The sequence below is a fragment of the Pteronotus mesoamericanus genome, unplaced genomic scaffold (assembly GCF_021234165.1).
Source record: "Pteronotus mesoamericanus isolate MK-2021 breed Mesoamerican mustached bat unplaced genomic scaffold, CSHL_Meso_final contig_50, whole genome shotgun sequence".
NCBI classification, from domain to species: Eukaryota; Metazoa; Chordata; class Mammalia; order Chiroptera; family Mormoopidae; genus Pteronotus; species Pteronotus mesoamericanus.
The window spans coordinates 6595966-6617649 of record NW_026555186.1 but is presented as its reverse complement, the minus strand read 5'-3'; the positions used below and the strand labels follow the sequence as shown (position 1 = coordinate 6617649).

General features: G+C 45.0%; 1 protein-coding gene across 4 annotated transcripts in view; it reads left to right on the top strand.

Moving 5' to 3' along the window:
* The window catches only part of TRIO (trio Rho guanine nucleotide exchange factor), a 317818-nt gene that overhangs the window by 238152 nt on the left and 57982 nt on the right, over positions 1 to 21684 (top strand). For all 4 annotated transcript variants that reach the window (XM_054578325.1, XM_054578323.1, XM_054578324.1 and 1 more), the window contains exon 34: positions 4720 to 4963. In XM_054578325.1, coding sequence (XP_054434300.1) covers positions 4720 to 4963 — 244 coding nt within the window. The remainder of the gene's footprint in view (positions 1 to 4719; positions 4964 to 21684) is intronic.

Here is a 21684-nt window from a genome sequence, read left to right as displayed (position 1 = left end):
TCTGTTAGCCTTCTCTGCTCAGAATGCAACAGGGTACAAGCAAGCAGGTCCTCGAAAATGTCATTTCTGTCAACATCATTTAGTTATAATGTTGAGGATGTTGTAGGAACCTCTCTTGTTTATCACTATTAGCCTGTGGTAAAATTGGTTTCATTATATCTTGTTTCACTTAAAGTCAAAGAACCTATCAACAAATTAAGTGAGGAAAGACTCAAGTGTAGTTCCACAAATAGCAGATGGTTAAGAACAAGGAGGAGCTCACCATCTGACCTGGGGCTCTGCTTCTCAGCAGCTGGTGGCCTTGGGCAAGTCACCTCTCTGTGCCTCAGTGTCGTCATCTGTAAATGGTGATAATGTTACCTCATAGGGCTGTGAGCATCAAAGATGTGTAATGTGTTTAGAATCACACCTAGCATGTGTGATTGCCATTTTAGTTGTATCTTTTAAATTTAACTTCCTTGCATCTCATTTGCCATTCCACCTCATGTGTATCACACAGCCAAGGAAGCCTTCCAGGAATTGTTTTCATGTCAGAAAACCCATGTGTGATCGCCCTGGTAAAGAGCAGAGGATTAATGTCTGAATGCTATACTCACTGTTTATTTTCTGGATAAAATGTTGGGTATGGTAAGTTGCTGCTTTTGAAAACATTTTTTGCACAGATTCTTTGATGGTAAAAAAAAAACAACAAAAAAAACAAGAAGCAAAATTTATCACCTTAACCGCTGTTCAGTTCTCACAAATTTCTTTATGTACCTCTGAAGTATGAGAGATTATCGAAATTGTCCTCTTTGAAACTCAGTGGCAGATTCTGGGGAACCCTTCTGCGAACTCGGTCCCGGGGTTGGCTGAGCACAGGGACCTGCTGTTTCTGTCCTTAGGACGGCTGCTGTTAAGCCCAAGCCTCCGTGAAGTTGCCTGTCCAGCGTGTGGGCGGGTGAGGCCGCGGGGTATAATTCACCTCGTCGGAGTATTGTTCCGATTCCTGATGGTTGCCTTTTCTGTTGCCCTTGCCAGCAATGGAGCTGTGCCCCCTAATCCCCTTAACCAAGCAATTAGCCTTTGGTCCGCTCTGCGTGAAACCTCCACGGAGCTGCAAGGCCCTATTGTGAGGTTTCTGAATGACTGAGCTATACTGGGCTGTAGGATATGACTGTTCACAAGAGTTGACACACTTTGTTCTTCAGGGGAAAATGGCTTTTATTAGACCACATTCCCCCTTTCCTTTTGAATTGCTCTCAGAAAATTGGCCAGACACCCACCTGCAATCGATCATGGGTGCTTGAAGTCGAATCACTTGCAGAGCAGGCTGCGTCATCCGCCGGGCCAGGCATAAAGGGCCCCTCTTCCTCTGTCAGAGCTTGCCCCAGAGCGCCTCCACGAGCCTGGCCATTCCAGCCAGGTGTTTGCTCTTGTCTCTCAGAACGACACGTCGTATGGAGCTGCCTCATTCTCGTGTGTGTGCCAGGGCCGGGGCTGCTCCAAGGAGCGACGGGGTGAGAAATCCCATCCGTGGGCCTGTGGCAGTCACTGCTGTTAACTGGGTTCAGGCAAAGCAGTGCTATCACTTGGTTCCTCTGGGAAACATAAAATAAAACTCTTTTGTGTGCTGATTGTTGAAGGTTCACGTGCCTGAGACCAGATGTGAGTGTTTCATTCTTTCAGGCGAAGCACAGCAATTTGTTCACTCTCAGTCATTCTGGAGGGGATTCCGGCAAAGGGACCCTGGTTGGATTTGGCAAATAGTCTGATCTGTGTGCCAGAGTCATTGGCAGTCCCCTTGGCAGCCCTTTTAAAGGGACGTGGGGTGGTCTAGAGGGGGCCATAGTGGTGTCCATTCCATGCCCTGCTTAAGGCCATTTTTACTATCATGCATTTTAGTTACCACGTTTATTTTTTTAAAGATGAAAAGCAGAAAGATTTTTTCAAAATCTGTCTTATGGTGTGAATTTCACAGGAGTTAATGTGAGTCACGGAAACTGAGAGTTTCATAACTTGTAATCCTAAACTAAATGCATGTGTTTGGGAGCCATGATAGAAGTTCATAACATGTACAGAAGTAAAGAAGATAGTTTAAAAACGTTCACAAGGCATGGCTGGAAAGGAAAGGTGAATTTTTAACTAGATAAATGAAATGGTGACTCAACGTAGTAATGAAATTGGGCCACTCAGGGTTGAAATGTCATTGAAAGTGAGTAAGACCTAGGCCATACTTAATGATGTATAATATATTGTCTGAACCTTTTCCTAATGGGAATGCAGCAATGATTTGCATCGCTTCTTCAAAATAGTTTATAGTCTTTTATACAAAAAAACCCTTTTTTTAAAAAAAATTTGCAAACCTGGCTTTAAAGAGAGGTTTTATAATAAGTTTAAAATGTTCAAATGTGAACATTGAGACAGAAATCCACAGATGTCTTTTCTCTGGACCAGAAAACATCCATTTAATCCTCCCCTTAAAGATTTGTGCAGGAGATTCTTATGGGAAACACCAGTTGATTCTTAGGGTTAAAGCCAAGAAGATATATATATTTTTTTAATGATAATTTTAGTGCTGTTTTAAAACAGTCTTCTGGTACTAGGTTGTGTTAATAAGTTCTCTAAAGCCTTTGAAAAAGAATTTTAACTCAGTATGTAATTCTTTGTCAGAACAGGCTTGACTTTTATTTCTCATGCTCTGTCAAGTACACAGATGTTTCCAATAGTGTTTTTATTACTCTGTTAGGGGCTAAAAAAACCAGTGCCAGAAATAAGGTCTAGCTTAATTCTCCTTGGGCAGCCCCCTTCTCCCTTCCCACCCTTCCCCCACCCACAGAATGCACCATGTGGCTTTGAGCAGTCTGAAAAATTAATAAAATTCTAGAATGAAATGGCCACAGGCTGGTGGCGAGGTGGTGTGTCTGGAAGTTGTATTTCCAAGGGCTGGGGGTGGACAAGTGTCGAGGCGGCCTGGTGGGCTTGTGCTGAGAGGCTCTGGGCAGGGGCGACACGCTCAGGCAGGCAGGACAGGGTCCTTAGGAAGTGCAGGTCCTGCGGGGCCTCAGCAAGCTGGACGCCGCATCGGGGGCTGGGTTGCTGTTGCGGTTTCCCTGCAACAGGAAACATTCCTCCTTTGCGTTACAGGAATGAACCACTTCATCAAACAGGTTTACGAGGAAAACACTACTCCACGCTGGGCCTCTACCTTTCACCTTCTGATATTAGCGTCCTTGGTTGTTCACTGAGAAATGTGTGAGATTTGCAAGGATTTCCCACAGAGCAATTTGTGAAATTTAGAAGGAGATTAAACATTTGTGAAAAATTCCCTCTGTGGCCTAGCAAAGACAATTTGTTTTGTCATGTCTGTGCTTTATTACGGAAGAGTTTGTTTTGGTTTGGTTTCTGTGGTTGTCCAATGGACATGTGTTTTTTATTCTAAATATCTAAACTTTCTCTTGAAAGACCAGCTGTTAGACCAGGAGGGTAATGAACAGCATAGGGAGGGACAGAGCCTGGCAGACGCAGTCTTTGGTGTGGCCGGGCAGCCGAGGACACCGCAGGCCATGAGCCTGAGCAGCAGGCTCGATTCCCCATCCTCTTCAGGTGGACTGGGGCTGGGTGGCTTCCCTGGACCAGGGATGTCCCTCAGCAGGAGACCTGGAGCCCAGCAGGGAAGCCGCTCAGGAGTGTCCAGTCTAAGGGGACGCCATAAGGACACAGGCCAGAGGAAGTTAATGGTCATGGGAAGGCCATGCACCTGCTTTCCAATGTGAGATTGAGATCATAGTGCTGTGTTTCTTTTTTTTTTTTTTTTTTTTTTTTTAGAAAATTCTAAAAAAAATTTTTTTTAAAGATTTTATTTGTTCATTTTTAGAAAGGGGAAGGGAGGGAGAAAGAGGAGAGAAACATTGGTCTGTTGCCTCTCGCATGCCCCCACCTGGGGACCTGGCCCGCAACCCAGGCATGTGCCCTGACTGGGAATCGAACAAGCGACCTTTTGATTCACAGGCCGGCACTCAACGCACTGAGCCACACCAACCAGGGTGCTGTTTTGTCTTTATGGAGTTTCCAGATGTGCTTCAGAGGGCCTAAGAGTTAGTGGAGTTTTGATAGACAGAAAACAGGAGTGAGCTTAATGAGGGGAGTGAAGGGAAAGGACTTTCAGACCAGAAAATACATGGCATATGGAAAATAAGCTAGTGCCCGCAGAATGTGTGAAGCATGGAGTAGGAGGAGAGCCTGGGAAGGGTTTGGGGACAAATGGCAGAGGGTAAGGAACTACCCTCAAGGAGTGTCCTGAAGGGTTTTTGTCCAGCTTGAAGCATTCAGACATCAAATTGGGAACAAAAACTCTATCCCATTTTATCAAAACATTTCACAATAATCACCCACCCAGTGGTCTTCAAATCAAATTTTTATTAGTTTGCGCTAAGTTTAAAAATGAATAGATAGCACTTATCGAGGATAATAATGTCTCAGGCACAAGAGGATTTGGATGCTCCTATGAAAAATTATATCAGATTCTTACAGCAAAACACTCAGGAAAGCATGATCATACATAAGAATGTGATTTCGTGGGAGAATGAAAGGACGGTGAGACTGGAGAGCTGTCCTCCAGGTGGTTCTCACTGTTACTGGCCCCACTATGGGACGGAAAGCGGAGCCCCTGGCCCAGTTCACAGCCTCACCGCAGAAGTCCAGTGTCCAGGGCCCGCTGACATGTCCCCTCTCCCTCCCCAGCTCTCTGGCGGCTGCGAGCTGACAGTGGTGATCCACGACTTCACAGCCTGCAACAGCACCGAGCTGACCATCCGCCGCGGCCAGACTGTGGAGGTTTTGGAGCGGCCCCACGACAAGCCCGACTGGTGTCTGGTACGGACCACCGACCGGTCGCCCGCGGCCGAAGGCCTGGTTCCCTGCGGCTCTCTGTGCATCGCCCACTCGAGAAGTAGTATGGAAATGGAGGGGATCTTCAACCACAAAGGTAGGAATCCGTGGGCCCTGGCTGGCAGGCGCACGTGGGAAATGACACTGCTGCTTCTGTCCCCGCTTTTTTGTAACCTTGTAATAGGTATGACTTCTTGTCTCTCATGCTCCAGGCCATCATCACTGTGTCTCTGGGCCATTTTAATCCATCAGGAGCTGAAGTGGAAATGAGGGTTTTGCCTGTTACTCAGAAATAACAAATGATTGCCTCATTTCCCATGACGGTGTAATAAGATACTAGTTTAGAGAAGGAGAAGGGTCGTTCTTTTGGGCCCGTGTCACTTAGAAATGGAGAACACAGAGAAGGTACTGTTCTCGCCCAGGCGATGTTGGAAACAGCATCTCCTTATCAGGCTTTCATATTGCGGGCCCTTTATTTCGTTAGTGTGAAATCCCAGAAAGTCAAGCCTGCAGGCCCTGGGAGCTGAGCCACACCACCCTCATAGCTGTGTCTCGGGACGTCCCTGGTCCCCCGGGCTCCCTGCATGAGAGGGCGAGGAGCCTGGCCCTGAGAGAGGCGTGTGAGTCAGGCAGGGCTCGGTGTCGGTGGCTGCAACTGTGATGAGGGACGGGTTTGGAAAGGGGAACAGAAATAACGGCATGTGAGCAAAACGGCATTTCGCGTTCTTCAGTGCCTCCGTTATTTTTATTTTATTTCTCAATTATAGTTGACATTCAGTATTATTTTGTATTAGTTGCAGGTGTACCTGCGGCGACTCCTTTAGGTAAAGGTAGCTGTAGCGGAGCTGCTTTTCCGTGGTGGTCTAGAGGGATCCAAAGTGGGCTTCCAGGGAGAGAGTGAGTCTGTCTCCTGCGTGTCCACGTGGCAGCCACTGGGCCGGTGTGGCTGTGGAGATGTTCTGGATTGAGATGATCTTCAGGTGTAAAATGCACACTGGCTTCAAAATCTAGTCTGAAAAACAAGTGTATAATTACTTTATAACCATTACATGTGGAATTGATATTATATGCCACAGGCCAGGTTAAATATGTGTTATTAAAATTAATTTCACCTCTTTTTACTTTTAAATTATAGCTACCAGAAAATTTTAAACTGTATATGAACTTGCACTGTATTTCTGTTGGACCATGCTCATTTAATCTTTTCTCATACTGAAAAGCTAATTTGAGGCTTAAGGCCTTTTTAAAGAAACATCAGTCTATAGCTTCTAAAACAGTGCAGAATGGGTCGAGTTTATGTACTTTGAACCATATTACACCACAGTCTTCATTTTCTTGCAGTATTGGCAAATGGCCAATTTTTCTAGATTTAGGGGAAATATAATTTGTTTTCCTTTCCTGAGAGAGATCACTACAGCCTGCTGTATTTAAGTTCTTATCTGTTAATTTGGAAACAGTCCAGCCACTGCCTCCATTTGTCATCTGAGCCCTCTTTACGCTCATCACGACATATCCTGGAGTCTATCCTCTAGCCATGGAGGGTCAGTCACGGCCTTGAGGTAAGTGAAGCTGCACAGGGTGCAACCTGAGGAGCTCACCTCTGGAGCTGAAGGCCCGACTGGGTCCCCAATCCCTCGAGGCCTACATAGGCCCTTAATTGTCACTTTAGTAAGAAACTAGAAGGATTTCTTCAGGACTCCAAAGAAAGAGACAGAATTTTTAGAGTTTGGCCAAAAGCCGAGGTGTTGCTTTCATTTCTGGCAAAACTGTCTGTGAGTTTAGAGCAGCATCGGACTTCCCCTAATCTGACATTTGAGGTCAAGTACAAATCTGCACCGGGCTGCCCAGTAGCCCACTGCCAGAGTTTCCTAAGTTGCATAATACACTCAAATCTTTGAGTTTGAGTATAAAATAAAGTCCGATTTTTTTTCTAATGCTAATCATTTATACAGAGGATCCCTGGTGAACTTAGCATGCTACAAATAACACTTGTTCTGGAAGATTTCTTTTTATATGTTATGTGCCTTTCCCGTGGTGTGTTCTTAATTCCTGAGGTTTGTAATTGCAGGCCAGCAGAGAGAAAAGAACTATGTATTTATTACACTTGACTTTGTTCTGAAAACTTACGGAGATTGAGTTTTTTCTTGTTTTTCCATTCAAGTGTCATTTTGTTCCTAGAGCCCTTTTTTCTCTGATAATTTGTGACATTCTAGAAAAGGTACTCCTTGTCCCTCACAAACCGACTAATGCTCTATCTTTCCAAGAAGGTGTGTCTTCATTGAGCATAGCTCGTGTGAACTACCAACCAGTCAGTACATGGGGACTCAAACCGTATTTGTTCTTTCCTCCATTATTTTTCCTATAATGCAAGGAAACTGAGGATTACCTGTTCCCCTGCAGTGTCAGGATGTAGGCAGTGATTTGGGGGCTGTAAATCCTCCCTGGGGCTCTTTCACAAGCCGCTACCAACACTTCCTATCCGTGGCCAAGTCCAGGCCAGCAAGCAGCAGCAACCAGAGTCCCCATCTAGGAGGAAAGGCTTTCACCAAGGAGTCCGGACAGCAAGGGGTGAGGAGCTAGGAAGAGTCCAAAGGAAGACACAGAGACTCTGGGAGCAAGGGGCCACCGCCCCCGGGGACGTGGGAGATCTTGATTTGCTTCTGCTCAGCCTGCGTGCCATTATGACCTCAATGATGCGTGCATGCTCTTGGTGCCTGTTGCATGTGCCTGCTTATGCAGCATCTCATTTTGAGTCCCTGTACATTTGGAAAGTCATACTGGGCTTAAAGGATACTACAGTAAAGAGTTAAATATAACCTCCGCTCCCACAGATTTGATGTCCATCATGCTATGGGTCTCTTCTGTGTCAGACAGGCAAGTGGTCTTGTCTTTCACACTCTTCACAGCTCATGTACATTCGGGAACTGTGATTATGTATTTGTTTTCAGTCACTTGCTGTTAATCTCTAACGATAGTTTCTTAAATGTTTGATTCTTAACCATCCTGACCTTCCCCCAGGAGGAAGAAGCACGTTCACTTATCTCTAGTTCCAGAATGTTCTCAGCCTTATTGCCTCAGTATTTTCTAATAACTCCCCAGTCCAGTCAACTTAAATTTCCATAAATTTCAAATGTGAAAAACATGACCATTAAAGTCAAATGTCTATTTTTTTTATTGTAAGCTATTTTAAGAATTGCATTGTGACTGAATACTCAAGTCAGCCAAGAAGCTCCCAGTACTAACTGGGAGCGCTGCCCAGGGCCCTCGGTGGTTTAGCAGCGTGGCTGGAATTGGAAGCCTGTTGGACAATGAGAATACATGGACTTTGTGAGCACTAGGGGTTTTTTTTTATCATGCTGTATATCTCTGGGTGATATGGGCAGAGGATAAAATATAACTTATTTTAAATGAACAAAAAATGTAATTGTACGTTTTGTTTTTCAAGAGGTGGTTTTTGCATCTGAAACTAGGCTCCAGTGTGAACACTATTCCATTGAAAACCGCCTTCCATTTTGTGGGGAAGGCCCGCATCGGAAGGTTGCCGCAGGGACAGTGTAGACAGGCGGGCTTGGTGTTTCGTCCTTGTCTTGCTCCAGCTGCCACTCTCCCTTCTGCACAGCATCTTAGTCACAAATTAAACAGACGGCAGGCACATTAAAGTAGGATAAGGGTTCAGCAGATCCTTGTGCTCGTCCAGTCTTATTTGTGTTTGTGGTTTACGCCATCTACCATTACATCAGACTCCGCGGTCGGGGCCCAGAGCAGAGTTTGCGTCTGTGCCCCAGCACGTCTCTCCTGCTTCCGGATGGAGGGGCTCTGCTCTCCCACAGTCCCTGCATCTCAGGCATTGATCGACTCCTGGAGTAGGTACCACATAATTATCGCTAATCTCTTAGTAAATCCGAGGGATTTTTCTTCCCTACTGTCTCAACTTGTATAACTTGTTGCTTTTCTCTATTTACTTACTCTTGGTCACAGAAAGTAAACAGGAATATCAGAAATGTTTGTGTTTCCAACAAGGCCAGTTTAAAACATCACCTTTTTTATGCTACCCTAGACTGAGTAATTCGGCTTTTCTCTTTTTACAACCAAAACTACCTACCATATGTGATAGTGTTTGAGAGTTTAGGTCCATGGTTCAGGTGACAGCCTAACAAGCTTACCTAGAGCAGCACAAGGGGCACTTGATGGGGGGCAGTGCTCAGAGCTGGGGGTGATGGGAATGGAGGATACTCAGTAAACGTGGGAGTGTCTCCAATAACCAAGACAAAGCAGCATTGCGTGCTTTCTGCAGGGCACATGTCTCGTGTGCGTAGAAGCAATCTTTTGATTGTCTTTTCTATTTCTAAGGGTAAGACAGTGATCCATCATTGGCCCACAGGTGGCCCTTCCCTGTGCTCAGCCCAGCTCGTTGCATCTGAAATACCACCTTGTGACTGTCTTGACATTGCCTGTCACTTACGCTCCTCCATTACGTGCACTGGCGTAGTTGGAATGGAATGTGGAAAGTTACTTTCTGCCCCCGCTGAAGTCTTTTTTGCTAAAAAACGACTTTTAAGAGAAGCCCTCTCATAGTATAGTTGGAGCTTTCAGAAGATGCCATGATGTGTTGAAACCGCAAGGCCCGTGCTTCGTGTCAGGAGAACCTGAGTTCTGAGTCCCTCTCTTCCTTCGGTGCATCGCACCTCCAGGCCCGGCGGGGGGGTGGTTGATGCTATCTGAGACCCTCCCCAGCACTGATATTCTCAATTTATATTTCTTGGGAGGCCTCTCTGAATAAAGGCCGATTCCAAACCTCTCCCTTTTCCTTTTGCTAACTAACAGTGAGGTGGCAGGTGGGCTTTTTACTAGTTCTTTGATATATTTAGAAGAAAACACCCACTTAAAAGCCTTACTAGCTGAAAGCTCTAAAGGTTTTTCTCCTTAGGATAGTATATAGCCCAGTACTTGCATTTTATTTTGAAGAAGTTAAAAAACATGATTTGTTTTGCTCTGAGTTCTTCATGAGAAAAACAAGAGAACAAAAACATGAGAAATAAAATATCTTGCTTGCTGGCCGTTTGCACCTCTCCACCCAGGGGCTTTAATTCAGCCGCTGAATTTACGGAAAACCACACCAGAAACGTGCCTCTGGGCTCTCCAGGAAGTGGGCACCGGCCGAAGCAGGTCTCTGTCTTGACCAGACTGAGTGCGTTTGTAAAGGAGAAGACCCAGGAATTACCTTTCATAAATCAGTGATAGGTGATTGTAATCAATAAAATGGTATCTTCTTTAATCCACTTAAAAGTAGGAAAGATATTCTCATGAGGAGGTCCCTGAAATGCAGGCCTCCCCTGGGGTCCCCCTGGGCTGCCCTCGTGCCTCCCTCTAAACTCCCCGCCCAGGCTTTCCTATCCATCCTTCTCTGTCCACACGGATATTTGACTCTGACTTGATTGTCTTACCACCTACTTTAAACCAATAATATTTACATTCCCTCTGCTGGCACCTCTCCAAAAGTGGAATGGCACCATGTATTCACCCAGAAAATGGCCAACACACTTGAGGCTCTCTTCCCTGCCCACCTGGTTTTTTTCTAATCATGGTAAAATACACAGAACATAAAATTTACCATTTTGACCATTTTCAAGTGTACAGGTGGCGCCGAGCACGTTCACACGGCTGTGCTCCCATCAGCGCCAGCCCCGCCGGCTCGCCCAGCCTCACTTCTCACCCTCTCTTACTGGGCCGGAAACACAAATCCAGTTACACAGGCTCCTGCTTCAGCTCCCTCAGTGAATTGCTGTTGGTCACAGAATAAAATTCCTGATTCCTAACATGCCCTGCAAGACACGCACCTCGCACGTGCACACACAGGCTCACATGTGCACACGCACGCAGACAGCGTGTGTGCGTGAGGCCTCTATCACGCCTTGCTTTAGTGCATCAAGTAACGGAGGGCGTTTTCTTAGCCCCTCCCTGCCTGACATTCTCTATCCCTTCTCACCAAATAAGTAAGAAATGAAAAATCCTAAAGGAAAAAAGTTCATTTATCCAGTGAGTCCATGGTGGTGAGAAGGGGGAATGAATAAATCTTGATGCAGACAATGAGTATTTCAACACAATGGCGAACACCAGGGTAACCTGAGAAGGGCAGTTCCACCGAGCTGAGCTCCAGGGACCACCAAAACCCACATGGGCACTCACTGAAATTACTTTGAAGCAGATTTTAATAAGAGGAGTGGGTGCAGACGTAGTACAGACTTATCAACGTGACGGATGAAATACAAATAGCATGGGTTTAAACAACGGGATTGATGAGGGGCAGAGACCTCCTCATGCAGCCAGCACTGAGAGGCAGAACCTGAGAGAATGAAAAGTGGGGCCCGGGGAGCTTTAAATGAGGCCTGTAGTGGGGGCCTCGCCTGGAATACTGTCTCAGCCGGGGTGCTGGTGGGCAGATGAGAACAGCTCATTGGGATCTACTTTGCCAAGTTCTGTTCTGTTTGACTTTAAAGATACACGCTTTATACAGATATATTCCCTGGGGCCATTAACATTTATACCAAGGGTTACTCCTCAGAATCATTCGTCATTGTTTGAAATGATTGAACACGCCCAGACCCCGTGTGTGGAGGATATAAGCTCCACATCTGTTCTCAGGGCACATCTGTTCTCAGAGTAACCACGGTGAGAGTATAACATGAGGAGGTTCCCGTGTGAGCCCTGCCGTCCTCCCTCCCGGGCTGTTGTGCCCCCTGCCCCTTTCCTCAGCCTCCCTGTCTAACCTGCTGGGCCCTGGAAGCTCGTGGCTCGGCCTGTTTCCCAGGGGCCGCCCTGCACTGCCCGCTCCCGGCCTTTGGAGTTGGCCGGTCTCTCCCCTCAGCTCCCTGGCCCCCGAGGGCCGAGTCATACCGATAAGGCCAGGTGACAGGGCTTTACCAGACCTTTTCAGATGGTGGGAGGGAAGGTCTCCAAAGGTTGGTTACCAGGGGTGTCCTCTCCCGGGAACCCCAGGCCTGGGCCTCGCCACCTGTGTTCCCAGCCCGTCCCCATCGTCAGGGTTCAGCTGGCCCCCAGCTCAGGGCACTTCAAAGCTGTTTCCCTCCGTAGAGAGCAGGCAGTCACTAAGATGCCGCACCCCTGTCCAGACCGCTGTCCCAGCTCCCCGGGCAGCAGTGGCAGGGCCGGTCCAGTGACGGAGGGCCGGCCTCTGCTCAGGGCGGCAGCCTCCTCCTGTGCTCGCCCCCTCCCCCCGCCCCCACGTCACCGCCGCCCAGAAAGGCTGCCACGTGGTGACACTGAGGGCTTCTCCGGGAATCTGTGTGACCGAACACGGAGCTCCCCGGCCCGAATCTGTTCATTATAAATGTTGTCTTTCTCAGATTGTGAACCACTCTGCCCCAACAGTGAATCAGTGTCCTATTTCTTATAACTGGTGATGACTTCTAAGTGACCTAATCGGTTTTCCAAAAATGTAGGGCATTGAAAGGACTTCGGTGACATTAAAAAATTCGATTGCATATATTGTGGTTCTGGTGTATTTAGACATTTGCTTAATGGCAGATTTGTCCTCCCTTAATCAGAAAACACACCTAGACACACACATGCATAGACATTTCAAACTTGTGTGTGTGACCACGTGTTCTTTTAAAAATACACATAATGGAAAATCTAAAATTTTTTTAAGATTAGCTTGTTAAGGAGCATTTTCTAGTCTCTTTGATCAGCTGCTAATGTAAGTCCCCGTGGGAAGCAACACTGAGAAACGCGGAGCTACCCCAAGAACAAAGACACTGTGCCCCCTGAGGACTGCGTATCCAAGGCGAGGTGATCAGCCCGGGACCTGTGATTAAGGAGCATTTTCTGTGCAGTGTGTAATTACGGAGCCGCAGAAGTGGGCCATTACTCTGCTGAAAGCTTCATGCTGGAGGTATTTTCCTGTTCCAACTTTACATTAAAGTGTTTATTAAAACAGGAAAAAACTGTGAGCGGGTATTGACACTATCCATATTAGATGATCACAAAATTATATAGATAGCGAAGTCATAAACAATGAGAAAACCGCCTTCCCACACTTGGCTTGAAGTGGCCATACAAGGTGTTTAGAAAGATCTGTAATCAGAGAAGACATCACCAGGGGTCACAGAAGCCTGCCCCTGCTCGGGGTGACTCACGGCTGGGCAGGGCCCGCTGCAGAGGCGGACGGGGGCGTCTGCTTCCTCCTCCTCCGTGGACTCTACTTCAACTGGATCCTTTCTGACGTTTGGATTTATCAGACTTCGCTATTTACTAGACAAACTAGTCTCTAGTAGGGGTTCTCTTTTAAATTTATTCACTCTAATTAGCTGTGAAAAATTACAAAGAGATGATGTATTTGGTAAGAGTGTTGAAAAGTTCAGGGTACTGGTTTACATTAAGTATTTGGAAAATGAATAAATGCCGTACATGCAGGGAAACAATTGCGTGTTCAATCCGAGTCAGTTTGCACTTGCTTCATGATTCAGTGGATTGTGGCTCTGGCAAAATAGCACCTAAGAAGTGTGGGCCAGGCAAACCAAGGTGCGCTTCAGCTTTGCCTCTGTGTCCCCTCCTCCTTTCAGAAAAGCCGGAGATGATGTTTTAAGTATTTTGTGTTTCTAGAGCAAGCTTTCCCATAGAGAGCCAGAACTTTGATGGATTCGCCTGTTGATCCTGATAGCTGAGCTGGAGCTGCGAGGGGAAGGGAAAATGCTGTCACAGGTTCTGGCTCACTAACCCAGAAGCAGTGGACCCTGAGAGTTTTGAATCGCATACCCTGATCCAACCTGATGGAAGCTGTGAGTCCTATTCCCAGAAAACCGCACATAGGTACAAAACTTCTGCGTGCAATTTCCACGGCCTCTTTTCTAAAGAAAAGAAGAACCTCCAAATTTCAAAACTTTTAAGACATTTTACGTAGTTCAAAAATAAAGCCATGAAAAGGTATAAGCTGAGAAGTCTTGTTCCCACAGTCCCATTTGCCATGTGTGGTTAACTATTTTTATTCATTTCTAACTTCTACCTCCGGTGGTACTTTGTTAGGCAAATAGATACATATTCATTTCTCCCTCCATTTTCTTACATAAAAGCGTATTATTTTGCTCCCACTTCCCCCGCCCCCCACTTGGTCATACCTTTTAGAAAGGACTCCATACCAGTACAGAGACCTGCTTCATTCTTTTTTATGGATGGACAGTACTTTGTGTGTGCATGTGGTGTCGGGTATTAACTGTAGGATAGGTAGTGCTGCAGTGGGTCACCAGGCAAAGAAATTTTGTCCGCTTTCGGGTGTATCCATCAAGTAGAATTCGAGACTTCGGATGGATGGGATAATGGGTAAATGCATTTATAGAAAACAAACTTTTGAGGAAGAATCACCTGAATCATAAATTAACTACATCAGAAAAATCATAGTAAACATGCTATATAACTTTTGCTTTTATATATTTTGACTTATTTTAACAGTGTTTGAGTTGTACCAAACCCCTTGAATTTTCTAATTTTATTTTACCCACTTAGAAAAACAAAACTGCCCTTTTTGAGTAAGCTTACTCTTTAAATCAAAATTATTCATAAAATTAAATCATGAGTCTGTGAGACTTCGATGAGGTGAGGTTTTGCTGGACATTTTCCTATGGAACTGAACCAGGAGCACTAAGTGAGATATTAATGTAGAGAATGTTTCACCAGTTTCTGCATTTTTATTATAGATTCCATTAAAGGGCTGCAAAGTAGGAGTTTGCTGCCAAATGTGATGATTTCCAAAGAGCCAGTAACTACCTCAGTGTATATGAAAAAACAGCTTCTGTTGTGCCCGTATCTTTGCCTTCCATGCAGGCAAAGCTGCTTGTGAGCCCACACGACGCCGTCTCTGAGAAACACATTCCTGAGACAGTGCCTTCTGTGGTTTCTCTAATGGGCCTGTAAGTTTCCATCGAACATGAGCACTTTCTGAAGGACTCATGTTCTTCTTATAACATTTCACAGGGTTTTTTAAAAATACTATTTTTCAAACCCAATCTAACTTCCTTCTTTACTGACACTATGGAAGGATTTTGTAGGGGATAGAAGGAGGGGGTGGAGGACTGGAGATCCTTCAGAGAGTTAAGGAGGCTGACCTTTGAACTCTGACCCCACAGCCAGCTCTGTCTAGGAGAAGGGTCCTGGCTCCCTTTCCTGGTGTTCCCTGTGGATCAGAGCTGCTGCCCTGGTGCCTTGTGAGACGGTTCAGCACCTGAGCTGTCGAGGCGCATCCTAGTGTGGCCTGAACCCACAGTGGTGGGAATGCTGCGGCCAGCTCGGTCATTCCACAGGGCCAGCTGCTCTGGGGGGTAATCATTTCCCCAAAACTTCTCTAGCCAAGCACAAGACAGGTGTTTATTATTTGAAGGGCCTTTTCAAACATTGGAGAGGACAGTAAACAGGCTCACCCGCCTTGACCGCATTTCAAGGCAGCTCTGGAATTCCACATCATGTTTAATTGTAATGTAGCCCTTTGTGTTTGATTCCATCCTTCCCCTCCCCTGCCCCTTTCCCAGAGTCTGTAGAACTTTGAATTTTCTAGAAGAAAAGAATATTAAATCTCTGTTCTTAGAAATAGATTAGTATCCTGTTGTCTCAAAAACAATGAGACCATTTCAGTCCTGGATTATGGAACCGACTGTTAGTAGAGGAGGGAAAGGGGTGTGTCAGTCAGCCCAGGCTCCCACAACAAAATACCACAGGCTGCATGGCTTTAGCTTCGGAAGTGTGTTTTTTCGTAGTTCTGGAAGCTAGAAATCAAGATCAAGGTGGTGGTAGGTTGGGTTCCTTAGGCCTCTTTTCTTGGCTTGTAGATGGCCACCTTCTTGTGTCTCCACATGGCCTTTTGTCTTTGTGCTCACCCTTGGTGTCTCTTTGTCTGAACTTCCTATTCCTATAAGGACATGGTCATATTAGGTTGGAACCCACCCTAACAGCTTCATTGTAACTTAATGACCTCTTTAAAGACCCTACACAGTCACACTGACACACTGAGCATTCGGACTTCATCGCTCAAATTTAGGGAGAGACACAGTTGGCCTGTAACAAGGGAACTGTTGGAGCCTTGGAAAATTAATAGCAATAACAGGTGGAGTATACTGGGGGCTTGCAGTGAGCCAGACCCTGTTCTGCTTTTCTCTCCTTTTTAATCCTCAGGGGCCCCCCAGAGCAGTCTGTACTGCTATCAACCCCATTTTATGGTGAGAAGCGGAGGCACAGAAATTAACTTGACCAAGCAGGTGATGGAAAATGGGATTTTAAAAACGGCAGTGAGACTTCAGAGTTCAAGTCCCTAACCGCTGAGCACCCTGCACCCCATACAAGCTGAAAGGAACATTGGGTGCAGGGTGGACCCTGTAGCCTCAAGAGAAGCTCAGTTGCCCAGGCCACCCCGTCTGTGGAACAGCTAATTCCAGAAGCCGGTCCCTAAAGTCCACCACACACGAGGCTCTTGCTTTCCTACGGCCATGCCCCAAGAGGCCATGGCCCCCAGCAGTCCCTTGATATGAGAGGCGATCCATTTTCAGCTTTCTTTTTCTTTCTTATTTTTATTGTTCATGCTATTACAGATGTCCCATTTTTCCCCTTTCCCCCTTCCAAGCAGCCCACCCCCCACTTCCATAGTCAGTCCCTACTCCTTTGTCCACGTCCATGGGTCCTTCGTGTAAATTCTTTGACTGATCCCTTCACCATCTTTCACTCAGCCCCCACTTCCCCATCCACCCCCCGACCCTGTCAGCCTGTCCCATGGTCCCGTGCCTCGGGTTCTGTTCTGATTGGAATTGCGAGACGACAATGCCAATAGCCTTCCATCAGCCAGAGACGTCGTCCTAATGCAGATCTGTTCTTCTGCCTCTTGTGGGCCACTGCTCTCCCCTCCCTCCTCTAGTTCAGCCCAGAACTCGAGTCACAGTGGGCTTGTTGTGAGTCAATGAATAGAAGAACCAATCCCAAAAGTAAAAACAATTTTTCAAAACCATTTACATCCCAGAGCAGACGTTTTTTTTGCTCCACAACCCATATCCTCCCCCAACCCCCACCCCAACCAAAAAGTAATTAAAACCAGCTGCATGGTCGCCACAGCGCTTCCTGGAAAGACCTGGGGAATGAGAGGCTTCCTGTCGGGTCTTCCACCCCCGGGCCCTCCCTGAGCGATAGGTGGCCGATGTCACTCGCTCTCCGAGGTCGAACCAAACTGGGACATGGCAAGCTCATTTGGGCTCTCAGGGAGGTGGCATCGCTCTAATCTTTGAACACTATTGTTTTTGTTATTTTTTTAGGGAACACGTTTGTGAGGTTACCCTCTCATATTGCCATTCTGCAAATAGCGCACGGTGCTGATGCAAACAGAGAATGTCACACAGCGAGTTAAAGTGCAGGGTAAAAAGCGCGTATTTGAATGTTTGTTTTGTTAAAGAAAGAGAAAAACTCACATCATCATTTGTGAAAAGATAGTAAGTAAAGCCATGAAAAGGAGCCTATCGGGGGTTTTTGGCACCCAGATGAAGTGGTTGAATGCCCAATAAAGGTGCTTTTGTGGATTGGCCACTGTGCTGGAAAGCAGCAGGAAATAATGTGCTGAATGGAGCCCTAAGAAGCAGGATTTAGTCACCCACCCCTTCCCTCCACAGCGGGAGGTGTTATCTGTGGGGTAAGGAACTGCATAAAACGACCTCTAAACAGGGGTATCTTTGTGCGTGGAACCTGAGAAACCGACCCCGCCGGTGCAGCTGTGCTGAGGCCAGTGCTGCGGGCTCCCTGGGCAGAGAGCGAACGTACAGGGCCGGGGGCTGGACGGAAACCGCCTGGAGTCGCTGTGCTGAGGAAGCCACGGGGCTTCCCCCAAGTCCTCACCCCAAGCTGCGGCACTCTCTACTCTAACGGGGGTGTCAGGACTGGCTTCAGGATAGACCACTGAACTTTTTTTCAGTATTACTGATGTTTCAGGTCTCAACTAAACATTACTGATTTTTAGAGGAAGTTATAAATAGTATTTCTAATAGTTACATCATTTGAGTTGCAATCATAAAATGTAGCTGATACTGTTTTATATGTGTCTTTTGTTTGTACGATTGTAAGGATCTTCTCATCCTAACATTAACTGCCTGGTTATTCATGCTCGTTTCTGCTTCAGAATGTGCTGTAATCTTAATGGAAAGACTTTGGGTCCTTTGGCTCATATGAATTTGAGTTTTACACGTAGGTTTCTTTTAAGTACTCCTGATTTTAAGTACCATTCGTATATGGGCCTATTGTACTGGAATTTTTCTTTTCTTTTTTTGATATCTTCATTGACAAAAAAGACCTTGTCTCATAGTTTTATGGACAGATAAAAAACAGGCACTTGAACGCTGGTATTCTAATTTTAAATATTTGAGGCGTAATTATCATAAAAGAAGATTGTATGAAAAGTAGTTTTTGTGGAACATTGGTTTTGACTGAAAGAATTTCTTTTAACCAATCTAAATAAAAATGCCTTTATATTCATGAGTGAGATTTGGCTATTATAATTTTGCCTTATAAATGTGTGGACAAATAATGATTTTATATTTCTTCAGTATATTTTTTCAATAAGTCACACATCCCTTTAATCACACATAATTAATTTGCCTAATATATTTCTATTCCCACAAAATTTCGTCCCTGACTTTGCCTGTTTTTCTCTGATGATACTTTTTACACTTCTAATTTCTTTAGCTATTTTCATTTATATAACATGCTCAGTATTTTTATTTTTCAGAACTCCTTATTTTGTTATAATCTTATACGTACAGACAAGTTGCAGAAATAGTACTGAGAATTCCTGTACCCTTGTGCCTAGCTCCCTTGATGTTACGTGTCACGTGACCCTGGTTTAGTGATCAAACCCAGGAAGCCAACCCTGGTGTAGCCCTGTTAACCAGGCCAGACCTTATTTCGGATTTTGCTTTAACGTCTTTTTTCTGGCTCAGGATCCAATCCAGGACCCACGTTGTATTTAGTTTTCTTCGATCTGTCATAGTTTCAACATCCCTTTTTGTTTTTTTCTCATGACCTTGACACTTTTGAGGTCTTTCTGGTCCTTTCTTTTGTAAGATGTTCCCTGATTTGGGTTTATCTGATACTTCTTTTGATTAAATGGAATGCCTGCATTTGGAGCAAGAATACCATGAAACTGATGGGACCTTCTCAAGTGCCATATTGGGGGCACGAGAGAGTCCTGATATGTCTGCTGGTGGGGATTAAAGTAATGTCCACAGCATTTCCTACTGTAAAGTTACTGTTTCTCTCATTGTGATTAATAAATATCTCATGGGAAATACCTTGAAAAGCAGATTTTCTCTTTCTTATCCTGCCTTTATCTGCTCAGGTTAACATGCAGTATGCTTCTTACCTACAACAGTTATTACTGTGGTGTTTGCCTGCTGGTGAATTTGTTTTCCTTGTTTCTTTTAAACTTATTAACTGGAAACCTGTAGGGAAGAGTGCTCCCCATCTATTCATTCAGTTATTTATATCAGTATGGAGTCACAGGTACTTACTGTACTCTTTGGGTCATAATCCAGTACTGTCATTATTTCTCTTATTGCTCAACTTATTCCAGCTTTGGCCATCAGGAGCTCTTTCAGGTTGGCCTCTCTGTTTTAGACACCCCCCCCCCGCATTTTTGGAGCACTTCCTTGCTTTGTAGCAATCCAGGATGCTCCTGGCTATCTTATGTTTTCTTTGCTGCAGTCCTAGATCAGTCATTTCTCCGGGGCATCATGTTCCTTTTATTGAAGAGTGGTGTTAAAAACTAGAACCCGGGGGGGAAAAAATCTAAACTAAAACCTGCTCATTCAGTGAGCAACATGCTCATTGTTTTGTGGTGTCATGACTTGCAGGTCTTCTCAGCAGACATGTGTGTGAACACATGTTTAAATTCTTATTCTACCTCCCCTCTCTGTCTGTCTCTATGTATGCGTCATTATTAAATCTACGTCCAGCCATCAAATGAAAATATCAAAAACATATAAAAATACTGAAAAACAGAATTTCGTTTTCCTTCACAAACTGTTTTTTAAATTTCTACATTGCGAATCTCCTATTCTGCTAAATGCCTAAAATGTTTGTCCTTAACCCACCCCCAATTAACCAGTGTTCGTGTCTTCTTTCATGCCGCAGCCCACCTGCATCTGTTCTAGACTGATCTCACCATTCCCTTTTTTTCCTGGGTCCTGGACATTTAAATCTCAGACTGTTGTCATTGTTTCCTGACCACCTTTCCTACTTGATAATATTCTCACACTGCAGATACACTCATTCCACTCATTCTCCAGCTTCTCAGTCACTTCCGATCTTCTTTCTGGTAATGGCATGTTATCACTTCCCTTACAACTTCCTCCTGTGAACAGAAGTCACCAGCCCCCATTCTGACCTCCTCCTTCCCACCCGCCGTGGTCACGGTTCCCACCGAGCTTTCCCTCCCACAGTCTGCCATGGTCATCGTTGGGTCTTTCTCACTTGAACTTGGTTCAGACTCTTAGAACAGATTCCCAGTCATACCACCAAGGGAAGCTTTTCCACTTGTTGGAACTTTCTCCCTTTTCCCTTTTGCTTCAACTTTTTTCACATCCCTTTCCCTTACTAACATCAGCACTGTGTTGGTTCCATGGTCTTCAGTCAGTGGGTTAGATGATCAGTCTTTCCAGGCTGGGATCATGTGGTACTTTTACTTGATGCAGTTTATCTTTACTTGCTTTATAAAGTGCCATATTACATAGTGAGCACTCTGTAAGGTCACACTGCATAAATAGAACAAGGGGATAGAAAAGCTTCCTTCTTCATTCCTGATATGCTCTATTTCTCTGACAGATGTGAAATTGAAATTGGAAGAGAGCAGTCACCGGGGAGATTTCCCATATACCTTAGCCAAAATATTTTACTCATTTTTGAGCATCATTCCCTTCCTCTTCAGTAGAGAACATATATTACACATAAAATAATTAATTTTCCTGATAGCTCTTTTTTAAAATTTTTAATTAATGGCCCTGGCTTGGCAGTCTGTGTTTTTGGAAGGGGACAAAGTAAAATATTTAATAAACGTTGTAGTAAATGAAACCTTAGAATGTCAATTAACTTGATTTCCTTTAGGACATAACTTTTACTGCTTTTTTTTTTTTTTTCCAACAAGAGAGATTATTTATTTGGTAATAAAGTTTTCTTCTCTTGCATAAAAAATGTTCTGTGCTGAATTCCGCCTCTTGCTTAGTCCTGGCATAGGCGCGCCATCTGGTACTGCCACGGGGCCATTTATAGTGAGAAGCCGCCTTATGCTTTGCTCTTGGTCTTCTAAGAAGAATGTGAGGCTGCCCTGCCCAGGTGGCTCAGTTGATTAGAGTGTTGCCCCATATACCAAAGAGTTGCGGTTCGATCCCCAACTAGAAGTCTATGTTATTTTCACATTTTGTAGTTGAAAATTTTTAGAATTTACTTTTGCAAGAGGGGCTAGAGTGAGAACCCAAATTTAACCTTTTTTTTTTTTTTTTTTTTTTTGCCTTTTTTTTATCCTCACACGAGGACATGCTTATTGATTTTAGAGATGGGGGAAGAGAGGGAGAAGGGAAGGAAAAGAAACACCAATTTGAGAGAGAAACATGAATCAGTTGCTTTTTGTACAAGCCCCAACCGGGAATGGAACCCACAACCTAGGTTATGTGCCCTGACCAGAAATTGAACCTATGACCTTTAGGTTTGTGGGACTATGTCCAACCAACTGAGCTACACCAGCCAGAGCTGACTTTATTTTTAATGATGATATTTTTCTTAGCAAAGCAA